Here is a 21270-nt window from a genome sequence, read left to right on the forward strand (position 1 = left end):
AAAAGATTTTAACGGTAACAATTTATAATGTGGGTGGGATATGAGTGAAAGTTTGTCACTTTAAAAAAAAGATACAGCGAAATAATTATTTCACCAATTTTTTCTGAAAACATATTTCTAAAGGGGCTGTTGACTTGAAATTTTCACCAGGGGTCTGATCTTTGTACATGGATTACTCAGTTAGCTGGATTTGGTTATTGATGATTTGACACGATCCAGGATCGTTTTGTAATTCAAAACTGATCCGAGAGTTATTGTCATAGCAACAATTCTTTTAGCTCAAACCTGCTCTGGAGCAGGCTCATTTCATATAAACAGGATTAGATTAGGTCAGTTCAAGCAAAGGCAATATATACACACACACACACACACACACACACACACACACACAGTATATATATGAAGAGTTCAGATGCAGAAGCCACTGAACACCACTTCAGCTAAAAATGAGATAATGACATTGAGTGAATGCTTTAGGCCTGTATACACCATAAACAAATAGATTTGCTTGTAATCATTCAAATCCCACCATCAGCGCATTTAGAAATAGTGGCTTTTGCCAACAAACTGTTAAGCACCACTTGCCTTTGATAGCAAGTAAAAAAAAAAAATTACACACTTTTAACCTTTTTTTTATGTACGATAACACCGATGTCATAAGTAAATTGATTTTAACATGCTAAACCTTTTATTTTATTTTCAATTTTTTAAATGTTTGTTATTTATTCTAGATCTGTATCTATATATATTTATATTTCTCAATGTTGACAGGCATATTTTAATCACTTGCTTTTCGGACACACACACACACACACACACACACACACACACACACACACACACACACACACACACACACACACACACACACACAAAGCCTACTCTAACACGCAGTAAGCAGATCTAATTTCTAGTTTAAATATGTAAATCCAATTCATATATTTAACATACAAGTTAATGTTTAGATTTCAAAGATATACAAATAAGTCATATACACATGCAACATATATTGCAAAATGTATCAAAAAGAGTATATATATGAATATGATAACATATAGCCTATATTTATGAGGCCCAAGGAACATTTCCAGGTTTTGATGAATATAGGCTACTTTATGATAATACTTTACATTTAAGTAGATCAGTTTCTTTTGAAAAACAGTACAGTTTTAAGCTACATTTAAAAGCACATTTTAATTTAAACGTTGACGTTTTATCATTTTTTTAACCTGTAAGCACAGTACATTGTTAGCGTTCAAACTATTTATAATGTTTAAAGTAGCTGATTATAATAAATATTAATAATAATAATAATAATAATAATGAGTTAATCTGCCATGTTTTTGAACTGTGCAGTAGCTGCTAAATTAGGCCTACTACGCTACTGTATTATAATGCCGGTCATTATGGTGGTACTTGGAGATACAATTTTTTTCTGAGGTGGTGCTTGGTGAATTCTCCTTGTGTCATTCCATTGTTATAACAAATAACCCATTTTTAGTTATGTTTTTAGTAATTTAATTATTTCAGAAGCATCATGTGGCTAATAAATGACATTTTACAGTTCATTTAATGTGTAACGATACGTCACAACTTTTCATCCTGTTTGAGTTAATCTCATTACTGCGCTTGAAAAATAGACAAAGAGCTTGACTTAACCTGACAAATGACGGTTTATGAGCGTTAAGTCCTTAAATTTGGATTTGTGGCTCAGCTTATTCAGAGTCTGAAATCTCTTTAACTCCCTTCATACGGTGACATTTTCAAAAATGTCATGAGTAAAAACACATGAAGTCTCTGAGCAAACCATCGACACGCTGCAATAACATCTTCCATCGCAAGAGTGAAGACCATCTCCAAGCACAGTTTCATAATTGCTTTTTTGTGACCTGTTTGACCTTGTGAATTTCATGGCAATCACATGTTCCTCTAAATAAGGACAAAATCCAGTTCTCTTAATGCCAGCAGGACAATTACTGGTGAGATTAAGTTCTTCTATCATGATTATAAATCCTCACACAGTCTCAAGTTCAAACACAAACTCACTTTGGCGAGTGAAATATGTATTAAAATTATGGTATTTTTTTAAAGGTTGAGGCAAATCATTGCAATGGATTTTAAACAGCCTTTGGTGGATTTAGCAGCAGTGTGTGTGTGTGTGTGTGTGAGTGTGGCTTTATACAATATCATTTACAATTCAAATGATGAACGTCGTGCTGAAATGTATTTTGTTTAGGCTTAAAGGGACAGTTCACCTCAAAATGAAAATGTACTCATTCACTATTGACTTAAGTTCTTTCTTCTGATGAATGCAAAATAAGATATTCTGAAAAATGTTGGAAAAAAAGCGGTCCTTTATATTCATAATAGGAACAAAAAATACTGTGGAAGTACAGCAAATGGCTGTTTTCCCTATGGTATTCTTCAATGTCTTCTTTTGTGTTGAACAGAAGAAAGCAACTCAAACAGAACAAGTGATGAAGGATGAGTAAACAATGACAGAATTGACATTTTTGGGTGAACTATTGCTTTAAAGGAGCCAATTTTTTATTTTATTTTTGAAAAATGGCAGGGCTCAGTGGTTAACTTCAGTGCTTAATTTGTAAATTGCGAGGTCCAGGAACAGATCGGACTAACAGATCAGCATGTTACCAGAGGAGGGACAGATGTCGTGGAAGAAAGTAAATAGAAGGGAGGGAGGGGGGTTGTATAGTGTTGGGTCGCAAACATGAAGTGAAAACAGACTGGGGGGTGGACACAAAAGTGAAGAAGAGCGGGGGGTGCATGGTGTGTCGTGGATGAAAGTGAAGAGAGTTGGAGAGTCGCGGAAGTGTCACACGAGGCATGTGAAGAGGGGATCGGTAAAATGAGGTTCCAGATCTGGCTTGTTTTCCGGCACAAATTACGTCCTGGTTAGCACTGTTTCCTCACAGCAAGAAGGTCGCTGGTTCGAGTCTCAGCTGGGTCAGTTTAGGTTGAAGCTGTGTGGAGTTTGCATGTTCTCCCCGTGTTGGCGTGGGTTTCCTCCGGGTGCTCTGGTTGTCCCCCACAGTCCAAACACATGCGCTTTAGGTGAATTAAATATACTAAATTGGCCATAGTGTATGTTTGTGAATGTGTGTGTGGATGTTTCCCAGTACTGGGTTGCAGCTGGAAGGGCATCCGCTGTGTAAAACGTATGTTGGATAAGTTGGTGGTTCATTCTGCTGCGGCGACCCCTGATGAATAAAGGGACTAAGCTGAAGGGAAATGAATGAATGAATGAATATAAGACCATGTTTTTGAGGCCATGTTTACATCTGGTATTAAAATGCCCTCAAAAAATTAAGTTTGCTGTAAGTTCAAAATACTTATTTAAAATTAGCAGAAACAACACAATTCTGGAGTTATTTTGGGGGGAAAACTTTACTGTTTTATGTTTAATCTACTTAAATTTGCAAAAATCAAAAAAGTAAACTTAATTACTTCATGTTGTCCCAACACAAAATGATTGTGGAACCCAGCATTTTTTTACAGTGAAGTCTTGCATTCATCAATGATTTAAATTCAGTATGTTTCGACATGCTTTATTCCCTGAAGGAAAACTCATGAATAAAATGGAGGCCTTTGAGTTTGTTCTGACCGCTTTTTACATTTGGTCATAGAAAATTAAGGAGGAATTCTGCGATTCAACAAGTAGAGGCAATACATACAAGAAGTGTTGTGATTCAAAGGAACTTGAACTTTATGCTCAAAACACACCTATAACTTATTAGGAGAAGAAGCACAACCCTGTTAGACCATGTGCCCAGGCGCAAACCGTATTTTTCCTTCCTTAAAATAGCAGAAGTGTATTCAGACCTGCCCTTAATGCTTTTGCGCCACGCGCTTTAGACTCTGCGCCTAGATTGTTAAAATAGAGCCCATAGCCTTTCTGCGATGGCACCACCCTGAACGGAGGCTCCTGGAAGAGATGTAGACCTTCAGGCGCATGTAAGCATCAATAATTTGAACTTGATCCGAGCTTCAACCGGTAACCAATGCAGAGAGATAAAGAGAGGTGTTACATGGGCTCTCCTTGGCTTGTTGAAGACCAGCTTTCTGGATCATGATGAGAGACCAGCTAGAAGAGCATTGCAGTAACCCAGCCTCGAAATACTAAGAGCATGGACTAAAATTTGAACAGCATGACCTGTTAAGAAGGGTCTAATTTTTCTGATTGTGATAAGAGCAAACCTCCAAGATTTAGCCGTGTTAGCAATGTGCTCCTTGAAGGACAACAGAAAATTGGATAGAGAAAATTCTTGGAGTGACTTAGCAGCATTACACACTACAGGAAGGTGAAAGTGTATAAAAACCATAACAGGACCCTTTAAATAACCCGTTAATATATATATTGTGCAGCTATAGTTCCTCTCCTCTTAATGAAGCTGTCATTCAGTGTCACTGACTCCTCTTCTGCTGACTGATGAAGGATAATGAGCTCTTCCTCTTCCTCATCGTCCATTTTTAGAGCTCCATTTGAGGGTTATTCTTTAATCAGTCAGGATGGAGAACAGAAACGAGACCTCATCTGGATTCCTCTGCCCTCAATTTCACATGCGATGCCGGGTCACGTATGAAAAACCCACAATGCCTTGCTTCGCAGTCGGGTTTGACAACCAATACAAGAAATTGAGCTTTAAAAAAAAATGTTGGATTTAAAATCATATAAAAGAGACGAACAAAGGCAGAATGAAAGGTGAATGTGCAAAACGAAACAATGTATTGGTCTCATTTCAACACTGATAACACAAATTTGCATTGATAAAATCTATTTGGATTGCTGATTTTTAGAATCAATTTAATATGGTCGTATTTATCTGTTATAAATAAGAAACCAATAACATTTCTGTAAAACTAATAAATAACATTTGTTGTAAATATATAAAAAGACTTGTATATTTATGGTAACTCAATACATTTATTTGTTTTATTTATTGCCTTGAATAGATTGATGGTGATCAAATCAACCCAGCAGAGACTGTACTTCCTTCGTCAGCTGAGGAAGTTCAACCTGCCACAGGAGCTGCTCATACAGTTCTACTCAGCTGTCATCCAATCCATCCTCTGCACTTCAATCACTGTCTGGTTCAGCTGCCAAAACCGACCTCCGTAGACTACAGCGAATAGTCCGAACTGCTGAACGAATCACTGGCACAACCCTTCCTACACTTCAAGAACTGTACTCTTCCAGAGTGAGTAAAAGGGCTCGCAAAATCACTCTGGACGCCTCACACCCAGCACACTACCTGTTCGAACTGTTACCGTCTGGTCGGCACTTCAGAGCACCAAGCACAAAAACAGCCAGACACAGGAAAAGTTTCTTTCCTCAAGCTGTCTACTTTATGAACAGTTAAATATTCCCCTACTGTGCAATAAATATGTGCAATACTTTCTCATACGCACTTGTACACAGCACCTTATAACAATATACAATGCAATACTTTCTACATTCGCACTTGTACACAGCACCTTATAACCTGTATATTTATACCAATCTGTACATACAACTCAACATCCAGGTTTCTTGACTAACCGCATCTGTTTAATGTTTATCATTTTTATTTTATTTCATATTTATTTTGTGTTGTCACTTTATGTACACTGGAAGCTTCTGTAGGCAAAACAAATTCCTTGTGTGTGTGAAGCACACTTGGCAATAAAACTGATTCTGATTCTGATGATTTATTTGATGATATTAATGGAAGTACGATTATTTAAAACCAGTCAAATAAATCATCACCATCAATCTATTAAAGGCAGGATAGAAGTACGATTATTTAAAACCAGTCAAATAGATACAAATAGTAAATATGTATCTGGCAGATGCCTTTAGCCAAAGCAGCTGCATTCAAGGTATAGTAAATCTACTTTCTATCCTGTTTCTTTCATGCTACAACCCCAAATCAGAAAAAGTTGGGACAGTATGGAAAACAGAAATAAAGAAAGGAGTGATTTCTAAATTTACTTCAACTTGTATTTCATTGCAGACAGTACAACAAACATTTAATGATTTATTTTTCAAAATAAAACATTCCAATTTTGGTTCTTGCAACACGATTCAAAAGAAGTTGGAACAGTAAAGCATTTGGTGTCACTTTGTTTTGATGGTCTGTTTGTTGAATTTAAGTTACATTGTATCTACATGCCAACTAATTCTCATTAGATTATAAACAGACTGTTAAGCTGCGGTCACATTGGGCTTTGTGTGTGCGAAATTCTGTCCTGCGGCGCTGCGAAAAGGGGCGGGATTAAACAAGCTGATTAGACATTTAAGAAAGCTAGCGATTGCTCCATGTTTTAAATTTCTGTCCAGAGAGGTCCAGTTTTGATCCTCGATTGGTCTCACGCAGTCAAGTGATGCGATTTCGCAGGTCAGAGTTCACCAAGCTTGAACTTTGCACCGCAGCAACATGCGAAACTGGACGCATGACCTTGCGTTTCTGGTCTGACGCATTCGCGTGCGTATGAATGGAAGTCTATAGGAGGAAAAGCCCAGTGTGACCGCAGTTATAGGTTAGGGATTAGGGTTAGTGTAAATTGACATGTACTTGCAAAGTTTCTTATAGTCAGTTAAATGTCTGTTTAGCAACAGTATCAACAGATATTAAGCAGACAGTCTGCTAATATTCAAATGGACCATCAAAATAAAGTGTTACCAAGCATTTAACACTTTGCAATGTTTCCATTTCTTTTCACAACACCTTAAAAAGATGTGTAGGGACTGAAGACATCAAGTGATGAAGTGTTTAGGTGGAATTTTGTCCCATTCATCCTGCAAATAAATCTTATGGTGAAAAAAAAATAAATAAATAAAAAGGCTTCGTTGACGCATTTTACGCTTCAAAATACGCCACACAGCCTCAATTTCCTTCTAGACACTGTTAACATAGGGCTGCCTCTTGGCACAGTACAGTTTTAACTGGAATTTGTGGACATAACTACATATTGTGGTTGACAAAGGTTTGTCAAAGTAGTCCTGTGCCCATGTGGTGATATCACTTAGAGATGAATGAGGATTCTTAATGCAGGAGAGAATCAGAGATTGCAGTTGTTCAGCTTAGGCTTGTGGAATTTTGAGGAATTCCAATGCATAAAGGACAAGGGATCCTTTATGCACTGAAATTCCTCCATATTTCTTGAATATTTTAATGATATTATGCAGTATTGAAAGTGAATTATTCAAATCTCTTTCTATCTTTCTTTCTTTCAGGAACATTGTTTTTTCCTTTTTAACCATTTAAACTTTTTCACATATGTGTTGGGAAACTGGCAATCCTCAGGCTATCCCAAAGGCCTAGACCAGTCCTGGTATGCTACTTTTGTACTAAATTATAATTACAATCACCTGTTGACATCACCTGTTTCAAATCACATCATTATTTAACCAATTTACCTGATTGCTAGCCCTAAACTGCTCCTGTTCCAACTTTTTTTGGGATGTGTTGCAGGTCCGAATGACAGGAAAGGGTGTATATTTACAAATAAAATGAAGTTTACCAGACAAATAAATCAGTTATTAGAAATGAGCTATTAAAACTATAAAAACTGTTTAGAAATGTGTTGAAAAAATAAACAGGGGGGCTAATAATTCAGACTGCAACTGTATGTATGTATGTGTGTGTGTGTGTGTGTGTGTGTGTGTATATATATATATATATATATATATATATATATATATATATATATATATATATATATATATATATCAGTTGGCATTTCTGTGTGGAGTTTGCATGTTCTCACTGCGTTCGCGTAGGTCTCCTCCGGTTGCCCCGGTTTCCCCCACTGTCCAAAGACATGCAGTACAGAATTGGGTAAGCTAAATTGTCCATAGTGTATGTGTGTGAATGAGAATGTATGGGCGTTTCCAAGTGATGGGTTGCAACTGGAAGGGCATCCGCTGTATAAAACATATGCTGGATAAGTTGACGGTTCATTCCATTGTGGCGACCCCAGATTAATAAAGGGACTAAGCCGAAAAGAAAATGAATGAATGAATAAAAAATAATAAATAAATAAATAAACAGAATTAAAATAAAATTAATAATAATAAAAACAACAAAAAAACTAAACAAATAAAAAATAATGTAAAAAAAAAATAAACTAAATAAAAAATAAATAAATAAAATGTAAAAATAATAATAAAAACAAATTAATAAAAAGAACAAAAATAAATAAATATACATAAATAATAACAAAAAACAATAATAAATAAACAAAAAAATTATTACTAAATAAAAATAAACAAATAAACTAAATTAAAAGTAATAAATGACTAAATAACAATAACAAAAATAACTAACTAACTAACTAACTAACTAACTAACTAACCCACTGAAAAATGTCATGTTTTTATATACTCAAATGATTGTAAATGATTTGTCTTGCATATAGCTGTGGCAATAAAAAAAGATATTCAAAAAGCTGCATTAGAATGCAAAACATGCCTCTAAACATGGGCGTCATTATCTTTTCAAGCGAAATCTAATTACTTCCCTTTCATCATGACCCAGACAATGCTCTTGACGGCTTTCATATTCTGCATGCTGCGCTATAGACAGAGGCTGTGCACTTTATTAACCCAGGTCAAGGCAAAGGCATTAGAAAAATAAATAAATAAAGTGGGACTCAAAAGCGTTCTTGACCTAATTGAGGCACTGGCTCAGAAATGGCTTGGTCATTAACTCGCCAGCCCTCTCTGTCTCGCTAATGCAATTGTCTCATGGATTTGACGCTGGATCTCAGAGTTAAGCTGCGCTGCGAGAAAAACCTCCTCTTGTGAAATGGATGTAAATGTAGAGCTCCGTTTCAGTCTCATGTATGGAAAAGTCTTGAAGGAAATCCCTGGATCTGATTAGCTCATGTCTTTATAAGGTTGAGAGCAAAATTATGAGCCCTACTGTCCAATATTTGATTCTTTTTCAAATAAAGTAATGTTTAAATGAAGCAAGGAAATTTTCACTGTATTTCTGATAATATTTTTTCTTCTGGAGAGAGTCTTATTTGTTTTATTTCGGCTAGAATAAATTCAATCATTCATTTTTTTGTTTTGAATTAATTTCCTCATTCATTTCAGCTTAGTCTCTATTTAAGAGGTCACCACAGTGGAATGAACCGGCAACTATTCAGGCACATGTTTTATGCATTCCAGCCACAACCCAGTACTGGGAAACACTCATACACACTCATTCACACTCATGCACTACGGCCAATTTAGTTAATCCAATCCAAATCTATAGCGCATGTGTTTGGACTGTGAGGGAAACCGGAGCACCAGGAGGAAACCCACACCAGCACAGGGAGAGCAACATGCAAACTCCACACAGAAATGCCAACTGGCCCAGTCGGGACTCGAACCATTGACCTTGCTGTAAGATGTTAACTTGCATATAAACATAGTTCTGAAAGTTCTTGGTCACGTGTCCCCAAAAAACACATTTACATCATAGGAAACAATATATCCATTATATAGAAGGGTAAAAGACTCGTAGCGGGTCTCTGGGATCCATTTATAACATCTTCACATTTTCAGATAAAGGAAAAGTCCTGTCAGAAGGAAAATACTGTCATTTATACTCACCCTCATGCTGTTCCAAATCTGTGTGCTATATTTTTTTCATTTTTTCAGGGAGACACAAAGGAGAACGCCTGAAAAGACCTGTCTGGCATCTTTATGAATACAAAGCTCTATAAAAAATTTCAATAAAAATTTACATAATTAATCAATTAAACATAAATAAAATTAATAAAAATACAGAACAAATAAGTAAATACAAACAAATATAAACATATAAATTCAATTCAAATAATAAATTAATTAAATCAATCAATTAATCAATCAACACATCAACCAATAAATTAATTATTAAAAATAAATAAATAAACTATATAAATATAAATAAATACAATAATAAATAATCAAACAATATAAATTAATATAAATTATAAACAATAAATAATGAAACAATAATCAATACAATTGATTAATTAATTAATAAAAAGTACAAATAAATACAAAAACTTAATATAAATAAATTAAATTAAACTAATTAATAAACTAAATCAATCAATAAATTATTAAAAATAAATGAAAAAATAAATAATTCTAAATAAAATTAAACATAAATAATATAAATATAAGTTTAAATATAAACATAAATAAACACAAATAAATAAATTGATTAATTTATAACTTAATTGTTAAAAATAATAATAAATATAAATAAATAAATAAAATAAAGTATGAATTAAAAATAGATAAGTATGTATTTAAATATAAATACAAAAGAATAAAAAAATAAAACAAAAATAAAAATAAATTAAATCAATAATAAATCAATTATTAAAAGTAATTAATAAGTAACGAAAACATAAAAAAAATAAAAATAAATAAAAAAATAATATAAATATACGTTTAAATATAAATACAAACAAGGTTATAAACATAAATAAATAAATAAATAAATAAATAAATAAATAAAATAGATCTTAATTCAAATATAAATTAAAAAGAATAAGCAAAAATTAAATTAATAAATATAAAATCAATAAATAAATTAATACATTAATTGTTACAATAAAATAATAAATACATTAAAATAAAATTAAACAAACATAAATATCTAATATAAATATAAAAATATTGAAATTATATTAATATGCTATCCTAATCAGCTATATATATATATATATATATATATATATATATATATATATATATATATATATATATATATATATATATATAAAGCGCAAGAATGTTTCATATGGTAAAATTGCTTTCATTGTTTTTTAGCAAAAAACCACTGAGCAACAGCGAGCTATAGAACATTCTATGTGAAAAGCTCTTTTCCATACCAGTTTCCATGTCATCTCTTTTTTTATTGCTCAAACAATTTATGCATAACAGAGATGCAACCATCATTCAGTACAATCAATGCGATGTGAAAACTAAAGCAGAGCTCCAAACAATGTATCACACAGAAAATAGATTTAATATGACAGCATAACAAATAATACTGAGAAATCAAGAGAATAAATGGATATGCAATCATCTCCATAAAATATATCATTAAAAATACTCAACATATTGAATTAGAAAAGTATAGTCTTTTGTTTTAATAACCAGGAAAATAAGAGTAATAAATAATTGTAACAACAATGTACAGTATACCATTCCATTTTGTTATCATATTCTATAATGAGCATGCTTAATAAATAAACATCATACATCTTTCCCTTGGAAATAAACTTGAAAGGAAATTAAAAAAAGTTTGTGTGAAACAAACGAGAAACTCTGCTATATTATTATTATTATTATTATTTTTTGTGTGTATAAAACTGTACAAACAGACAACATACAGTAAAACTCATGGCAAACCACACACAAGTGTACAACAACACCTACATCAACAAATATTCCTTACATATGTACAAAAACTGAATATGTTGTATACTCTGCGACAGGCAATTTTGGAATTTGCAGAATTTAATAAGACATTACTGCATTACATTTTGTAAATAACACAGTAAATTGTTAGTTTTTTTAGGAATATTGACAACACAGGACCATTCTGACAAACGTAGCCCTATACACATTTCTGGAGATCGCCAATTATGTAGCAAGAGGAACGTATGGCTGCATTTTGTCTTTGAAACAAACGTTACGAGGCGGTATGACGCTGTACCTTTTTGCACTTACCAGGTGACCGCTTCCCTCCATGTGGACGGCTTTTCCGCTGTTACGTTTGTCCAGTGGCTTGTTGCGTATGTTGGAAGGTTTGAGAGGCAGAGCATGACAGGGTTCAAATCCGGCAAAGAACAGTTCCAGATAGCAGGTAAAACAAAAGCCAAAAAATAAAATAAACAAGTAAATAACAGGGTGAGAATGAGGTGAAATCTGAAAACGGGGTAAAAATCAAGCGGCTGCAAGGACTTTTCTTTTTCTGGATCGCTTTTGAAAACACTATCGGTTGGGTTTAGGGCAGTGGGTGCTGATCAATCGGTGCTTTTAAAACACTATTGGTTGGGTTTAGGGAAGTGAGTGGGTGCTGATCAATCGGTGCTTTTAAAACACTATCGGTTGGGTTTAGGGAAGTGGGTGAGGGCTGGTCAATCGGTGCTTTTAAAACACTATTGGTTGGGTTTAGGGAAGTGGGTGGGTGCTGATCAATCGGTGCTTTTAAAACACTATTGGTTGGGTTTAGGGAAGTGGGTGGGTGGGGGATTCGGTCAGTTGGTCAGTCAGTAAATTGACATCTCCCTCTGGTCGATTTACGTGAGTAGATCAGGCACTAATGACACTCACAAGAGAAATTTGATATCTGAAAAAGCGTACACAGTAACCTCTGGTGGATTCGCGAAAACAAAAACTGAAAAATAAAACACCTCCTGGGACGTATTCGGCACTCTCCAGAAATGTATACAGGGGTACGTAATCCAAATGAGCCTGTGTTGAATATTAAGCTTCGTTTGGAGGGTAAACAATTGTAGTAAACATGCGGTCATTGAAGCACTTCGGTCTTTTGGTCCAAAAAATGGTCTGTAAGAGTTCGATACGAGGAAAGCACAGTGGCAAAATTAAGAAATTACTGAATTATGTTTCTTTTCATTTTAAAAGAACATGTTCCCTAATTTCCATAAATCCAGCATGAAAGATGAAGTGTGTCTTTTCTGCAACATTAGCGTTGCCAGATTGTTTCCACACACACTCAAACTAGTTCATCTTCACACTACTTACAGTTGAAGTCAAAATTATTTGCCCTCTTGTGAAATATTTATTCTTTTTCAAATATTTCTCAGGTGATATTTAATGCAACAAAGAAATTTTAACTGTATTTCCTATAATTTTTTTTTCTGTCGGAGAAAGTCTTATTTGTTTTATTTCAGCTAGAATGAAACCAGTTTTAAATAAAAAAAAAACCTTTTACCCTAACTTGCCTAATTAACCTAGTTAAGCATTTAAATGTAACTTTAAGCTGAATAGAAGTGTCTCGAAAAATATCTAGTCAAATATTATGTACTGTCATCATGGCAAAGATAAAATAAATCAGTAATTAGAAATGAGTTATTAAAACTATTATGTTTAGAAATGTGTTGAAACAATCTTTCCGTTAAACAGAAATTGGTGGAAAAATATTCAGAAGGGCTAAAAATTCTGACCTCAACTGTATGTAAAATGAGCTGAAACAACACAATTCTTGAGTTTTTTTTTTGGGACAACTTCATTGTTTTATGTTCAGTCCACTTAAATTTGTAAACGTAATTGATTTGTGTTGGGGCAACATGAATGAATTGTGTGGAACAGTGCACCCTCTGTCCACCATCGGCTGAAAACCACTTGCTTAAACTTCTGAAAATATCACAAAGCCACAGTGTTTACATTTTTTCAAATTAAAACTAAATAATACAATATTTGAACAGCAAAAAAGGACACACTTCACCTTGGATTCAAAGGGTGTGCGGGAAGCTCAACCTGCAGTTATTAAATGCATTTTTAACTAATAAATTAAGAATGACTAGTGAACAGTGCATTTACGAACAATCATGAAGCAACAAGCTTTATGGAATGAAAATCAGAATGTAAAGTAACCCTCTAGGAGGGGTTCTGGTCATCCCAAACATCTTCCATTTGCCACCTTAAGTGTGGCAGAATTGTTTTTGTAACCTCGGCCAGATCTGTGCCTTGCCCGAATTCTATCTCTGAGCTCTTCAGGCAGTTCCTTTGACCTCATGATTCTTATTTGCTCTGACATGTGAGTTGTAAGGTCTTATTTAGACAGGTGTGTGGCTTTCTTAGTCAAGTCCAATCAGTATAATCAAACACAGCTGGATCCAAAGGAAGGTGTAGATCCATCTCAAGCTGCGGTCACACTAGAGTTTGAGCTTGCGAAATTCTGTCGTACGGCGCTGCGAAAAGGGGCGGGATTAAATAAGCTGATTAGACATTTAAAAAAGTGAGCAATTGGTCCATGTTTCAAATTTCTGTCCAGAGAGGTCATGTTTTGATCCTCGATTGGTCTCACACAGTCAAGTGATGCGATTTCGTGAAACTCGATGCACAAACTTGTGTTTCCGGTCTGACGTATTCACGTGCATATAAATGGAAGTCTATGGGCAGAAAAGTCCAGTGTGACTGCAGCTTCAAGGATAATCAGAAGAAATGGACAGCACCTGAGTTAAATATGTCACAGCAAAGGTTGGCTTCATAACAACTCCATGACTGTTCTTGAATGGCCCAGCCAGAGCCCTGACTTAAACCCAATTGAGCATCTCTGGAGAGACCTAAAAATGGCTGTCCAACGTTTACCAGCCAACCTGACAGAACTGGAGAGGATCTGCAAGTAGGAATGCCAGAGGATCCTCTATTCCAGGTGTGAAAAACCAAAAAGACTCATGGCTGTATTAGATCTTCTACTAAATACTGAGCAAAGGGTCCGAATAAATAGGACCATGTGATATTTCAGTTTTTCTTTTTAAATAAATCCAAAAATGTCAACAATTCTGTATTTTTCTGTCAATATGAGATGCTGTGTGTACATTAATGAGGAAAAAAATGAACATAAATGATTTTTGCAAATGGCTGCAATATAACAAAGAGTGAAAAAATTAAGGGGTCTGAATAATTTCCATATATCTATATATATAATTATTACTTTTAAAATGTATATATTTTTTCAAAATAATTAAATGCAGTTAAAAAGTTTTCTTGGCTTTAAAGTTGGTTAAACTTGGTTTTGAACTTCCCACACCACCCTAATATATGCTGCTGCATTGGAGACATTTATAAAGGGATGCAGGAGAGGAGTCAAAAAACTGACAGTAAACGGAGCCAAAACTTTTCTGACATTTTCATGTCATCATCCAAAATGCTGTTTAAGGAACATTCCTTGCTTGACAGAAGAAAATGAATTCACACACAGTAAAGACACGGCAAAATGTGTAAACAGTTCTTGTTTTTTTTTTCTTCTTCCCTTTTTTGTGTATGGGCCCAGCACAAAACATCAGACCACAAGCACAAAAGAGCTTGGTCTTATCTAAATAAATAAATAAATAAATAAATAAATAAATAAATAAATAAATAATAGGCTACTTCAAAACAAGCACCGTTACAACCAAATAAATAGATCAATAAATAAAATAAATAGGTCACACTTTACAATAAGGTTTCTTTAGTACTAACATGAACTAATAACGAACAATACATTTATGAATCATATTTCAGCATTACTAAAATCATCATGCTTGTTAACATTAGTTTAGAGTTAACATGAATTAACAAGGAACGATTTTATTTTCATTAACTAACGTGAACAAATACTGTAATAAATGTATTGTTCGTTGTTTGTTCGTGTTAGTAAATGCACTGATTGTAAACTGTTACCTATAAATGACTATAACCGGATAAATCTATATCACAGAGAGAGGTCCAAAGTCAGATTCGAAACACGTCAAAACCAAACACGCCAGTTTCACTACGTACATATGTACAAAGGCAAATGTCATTTCAAAAGCACTGCTGAAAAAGCGGTAGAAAAGAGTGACGAGAGATAGAGAGAGATAGAAAGGCATCTTGCAACAATCCATGACACGTCTGTCTGGAGCAGATGGGAAAGAGCGTCGGAGCGTGATTATATTCAGAGTCCCTGGGTGTTTTTTTTTCCTAGTCTTTAGTCCTGCTTAGTGGAACCCGTGGCGAACCGTTTAATGGGACGGCACCATGTCTTTGATCACGGGTTCTCTGTTCAAATACGTGGCCCAGTAAACCAGGTTGAATGAGCCGAAGAGCACCGGGAACATGATGCGGGACATGCGGTCGATTTTACTCACGCTGTTGAAGGTTTTCTTGGCCTCAGCCGGTTTGCCGTCCACTTTGGTCTTCCCTTGTTCGGCCATGCTCCCCTTGGCGATGGTGGGGAGAACGGTGTCCTTCGTGATGTTCGGCGCGTAATTCGCCACTGCCACGGCGTAGGCATTGTTTTTCTTGATGACTGAAGCTTTCTCCTTTTTCTGTGGGTGGAAAATGAGTAGGAGTTTGTCACTTTTGAAAAGATACAGTGGGGAAATAAGTATTGAACCTGTCATCATTTTTCTCAAAAAACACATTTCTAAAGGAACTGTTGACTTGAAATTTTCACCGGATGTTGGTAAAAACTAAGGAAATTCATATACAGTATGTAAAGGAAACAAAACTAATTAGTTTACAAATGAAGTTATGTGTAATAAAATGAAATGACGCAGGAAAAAGTATTGAACACATGAAGAAAGGGAAGCGTAGAAAGACATGGAAAGCCCAGACTGCAGCTGAAATCTCTCAGTAGTTCTTCAGCAACCCTCTGCCTTTTCTAATTGAAAATGAATATTAATAGCCATAGAAAACTATTGTTGTTCAGATTTTTTGCGATTAAACAAGATGATTAGAAACAAAAGCGAGTAATTAGTTCATATTTTAAATTTCTGTACAGAAAGGTCATGCTTTGCTCTTCAACTGGTCTCACAGAGTCACATGATGCGATTTTGCAGGCCGATTCAGCAAGCTTGAACTTTGCAACTGTCAAACAAGTAGCACGAACTTGCATTTCCGGTCTGTTGCATTTGCATGCATATGAATGGAAGTCTATGGGATGAAAAAAAGTGCAGTGTGACTGCGGCTTAAGTTTGAACAAAAAACGTCCCAGTGTGCACAAGCCTTTATTTACTATACTGTACATAATAATCAGTAATCAGGAATTTGAAGAAAACTACTTACTTGTGAATATGCAATGCTAATAATACTAATATTGCAATAATAAATGTAGTATACAAGAATACAAAAATATACATCAACATGCATCAAAGTCAACATCTGCAATCTGTAGCCCCTTCAAGGACGCAGAATAAAGCCAAGTGAATTTGCTAAAACTAAAGCTAAAACTAAAACATCTGTTTCATGGTATTATAGTTAATGAAAACGAATAAAAAAACGAAAACTGACATTTGAAGAGTTGACACTTAGATAATGCTCGACTATGATAGCAGGTTTGGCATGCTGTCCCGGGAGAGAACCCTGAGCTCGGAGATAGATGAGCCCAAGGTTCCCGCCTGGTCAATGAGCATTAGGAGGGATACGAGATCAGGAGTTTCTCGATTGCCCCCTTTTGCTATGTATGTGTTAAGTGCTTGTGACTGTATTACGATTCACTTATGTACATGTTTTTAGACTGTGGGAGGAAACCAGAGGACCCGGAAAAAACCCATGCAAACACAGGGAGAACATGCAAACTCCACGTAGGGAGTGCCGACTGGCTCAATTAGAACTTGAACCTGTGGCCTTCTTAGTGCGAGGCAGCAGTGCTAACCGCTGAGCCACCGTGTTTCCCGATCATGAAAGAGGAGGAGGGAGAAGGGAAGGTTATCAAAAGTTATCAAAAACGAAGATAAGGAATGAAGTTCAGGCAGGATATTTATAGTAGTTTTAGAATGATCTGATAGGCTAGCAATGAGGATCAGCTGTAGTCAATCATATCACATGCTCTTCTCGAAATTAGTTTGTGAAACTTCACTTAAAATAATTTTCGTTAACTGAAGTAAAAATAAAAACGAGAGTTTTTTAAAAAACTGTATTTTGCACATACAAAACTAACTGAACGTCGACTAACTAACGTCCTTCGCTTTCGTCTTTGTAAATGTATTTAATACATAAACCTACTGTATGCCTTTTAGAAGTAAATCTATTTACTTCGCGCTGCCAGGTGTTTGACCCGTAACTTACAACACTTCAAAGTCTGTGATGCCATTGGCCAGATTAAGCCGGTCCTCCTCCAGTCATCCTCACTCATCCAACGAGTGGACATGATGGCAGCACGGTGACAGCATTAAACACAGAGACTTAAAATAATTATTTTAACACATTTGTGCCCAATAATGGGTTTTATTTCTGTATTAGTGATCGCGATCACGAACAAATCATTCTTGTTAACCTGATCTTCTAAGTGAACTTGATGAACTAGTTCACCAAATCAAACTGAATCATTTGAAATGATTCGCATCTCCAGTAGGCACTTTTCCACAAACTACTTACTTTTTAACATGCCTAATACCCCCTCTGACTCGAAATAAACCAATATATACTGAGTTATTCAATTATTAGAACAGTATACTGAGATCAGATTTGAGAAGTGATTCAATGAACCGAACACAAACATGACAGCTTGCTGTGACTGAACTAAACCGAGGGCTTAAATGAGAGGATTTGGCCAAAAAACGTTTATTTCATAACAGAAAACTGTAACAGAATTTAAATAAGTAAATGATGCTTCAGTTGGGTTGCAAAACATATTTGTAAGACACTTTCCAGATCATGGAGATGTTTTAACTGACCAAAATTAAGATTGCTGTCTACATATTTTTGGTATGTTGAGCTCAAACAAGGGAGGACTGTCACAAACGATCAGGATCCGGTTAAAGATCTGAACTTCCCATCACTACTGTGTATCTAACCCCAGAAGCAGCCTTGCACGTATATTTTACTTTGGTCTGCTATCTTGTGGGCTGTTGTATTTGAATTTGAGGATGGAAAGATGATGGTGGTAGATGATCGTGGTCATGTGTCCTCTGAATACATGTTTCAAAAGTGTATGGTTGAGTTTTTATTATATTTATTCTGATGATTTTGAATCTTGCACCTAACAAATATCCTTATTTAGAAAAAAAAACTAATACTGAAACTAATGAAAACGAAACTAAAACTAAGCAATTGCCAGATATAAAAACTAATAAAAACTAGTAAATCTGCCTCTAAAAACTGATTAAAATGAGTTGAATTTAAAAACAAAAAGTCAAAATGAAATACAAACTAAAACTAATGAAAAATCCAAAACTATTATAACCTTGTTGTCCTATTGTCCAAAAATATTATAACCTTGAATGTCTACCACCATGGAATGACCATCATCTACACTGTCAGTATTCCGTCTACTTCGTTCTACTTACTGTATAGACTTGTTTAAAAAAATAATAAAAATATGTAAGCCTCAAATATGGTCGTCAGTCACAAGCACTGTGGGAATGCAGCCTGTGTGTGTGTTATACATCATCCGCTTGCCAGATAAACCCACACGAGTTGTAAAACATGAGCGGTATTATGATGAGGAGTTGATGGGACAACTGGAGGTGTCGAGGATGAGCAGGCTCATGATAAAGAACAGGGACGAAGATTCATGATTCAATAAGTTCTTGTCATAACAGCAGCGGGGAAATCGTCTGAGCCACTCTCAAAGAGAAAAACAACACGATCCCACACACCACAAACAGTCATTAATAACCAAGGTTATAATAGGCTTGGATTTTTCATTAGTTTCAGTTTTTATTTCGTTTTGACTTTTTGTTTTCAAATTTAGTTCGTTTTAATTAGTTATGGAGGCAGATTTACTAGTTTTTATTAGTTTCTATATTTGAAATTGCTTAGTTTTAGTTTAGTTTTATTAGTTTCTGTCTCAGTTTTAGTTTTTTTATAAATTAGAATATTTGTTAGGTGCAAGACTCAGAAAATCATCAGAATATTGTAAAATAACGTAATAATAAAATCTGTATTCAGAGGTCACATGAACACCCATCCTCAAATTCAAATACAACAACACACAAGATAGCAGGCCTAAGTACAGTTCAATATGTGTGCAAGGGTTCTTCTGGGGTTAAATACACAGTAGTGATGGAAAGTTCAGATCTTTTCCGTAAACCGGATTGTTTGTGACAATTCTCCCATGTTTGGGCTCAACATATCAAAAACATGTAGTCAGCCATCATTATTTTAGCCAGTTAAAACATCACCATGATCTAAAAAGTTTCTTAAAGGGCACCTATGGTAAAAAATCTACCTTTAAAGCTGTTTGGACAGACATATATGTAGGTATAGTGTATAGATAGTCATATTGGGGTGATATAAACACACTCAGTCCTTTTTTTCAAATTTAACAACATAAAAACGGTGGACCAATTAGAGCGGTTTTCAGATCGACCGCAACTTGATGTAGGAGTGCGGTCTCCCCGCCCACCAATATTGATTGACAGGTGCCCATTAACATGTCTTCGCTTTGTTCGTTTTGTGTTAGCTTTGTAACAACATTGTGTGTGACTCGTGGTTGCAACTCCACAAAAAAATGCATCAAATACTAATTAGTAAAGTTCTTACTGTAGTATTTCTCACAAATGTTACGTGAGATCTGCTTCCTGAGGCAGCCGAGGGCCGCGATTGAGGCATGCTGACAGGCACGTGGGAACGGTGGGCGGGGAGGACTAGCCTTAAAAGCCCAAAACAGCAAAAAAACAGCAACAAGGTTTTACCAGCTATAATACATAAACTTCAGACTGCTATACTATATAATCTGATGGGTGTTTTGAGCTCAAACTTTACAGACACATTCTGGGGACACAAAAGACTTGTATTAAATCTGAAAAAAGGGGTAACCTAGGTGCCCTTTAAAATTCATTTTTGCAATCCAACTGAAGCTTGATTCACTTTTTTAAATTCCATTATGATTTTCTGTTATTTTTTTCTGTGAAATAAACGTACGTTTCACCAGATCCCTCGGTTTACCTGCGCTGCAGTTGTTCAAGTTTAGTTCAGTCAAAGCAGGCCGTCATGTACTGTTTGTGTTCGGTTCACTGAATCACACATACGCATTATTATGAGTTCACCCGTTCTCAAATGTCAAATCCGATCTCTGTGTACTGATCTAATAACTGAATAACTCAAATCGTTTCAAATGATTCAGTTCGATTTGGCAAACTAGTTTAACCAGTAACCAGCACTTGGTGGATCCGGTGAAAAGAATGATTCGTTCGCGATCAGGATCACTAATATGGAAATAAAACCCATTATTGGACACAAATGTGTTAAATGAATACTTTTAAGTGTCTGCTCGGGTCATATTTAATGTGTCACCGGGCTGCAGTTATGTCCAGTCGTTGTTTTTATTGCGGGAGCAACAGCGAGGGCTGACTGTAGGAGGACCGGCTTGATCCAATGGCAGCAGGATTCCGAGGTGCCATACGGCTCAAACACCTGGCGTAAAACTGGCATCACGAAGTAAATAGATTTACTTCTAAAAGGCTTATGTATTAAATACATTTACAAAGACTAAAATGAAGCATGTTTTTACTATAATTTTAGTTTAAGTTAGCTTTGTATGTATACAATGGAGTTTTAATTAGTTCTAGTCTTTTAAATAACTCTCGTTTTTTAAATGAAATTAAAATGAAAATGTATTT

At 35.1% G+C, this 21270-nt stretch overlaps 1 protein-coding gene across 1 annotated transcript in view; it reads right to left on the reverse strand.

Moving 5' to 3' along the window:
* Positions 1 to 15325: 15325 nt before the first annotated feature.
* Positions 15326 to 21270, reverse strand: part of LOC130240897 (gamma-aminobutyric acid receptor subunit alpha-2) — a 152583-nt gene continuing 146638 nt past the window's right edge. Inside the window, exon 10 of the mRNA XM_056472558.1 lies at positions 15326 to 16032. Coding sequence (XP_056328533.1) covers positions 15727 to 16032 — 306 coding nt within the window. The 3' untranslated portion in view covers positions 15326 to 15726. The remainder of the gene's footprint in view (positions 16033 to 21270) is intronic.

Source organism: Danio aesculapii, chromosome 14 (genome assembly GCF_903798145.1).
Source record: "Danio aesculapii chromosome 14, fDanAes4.1, whole genome shotgun sequence".
NCBI classification, from domain to species: Eukaryota; Metazoa; Chordata; class Actinopteri; order Cypriniformes; family Danionidae; genus Danio; species Danio aesculapii.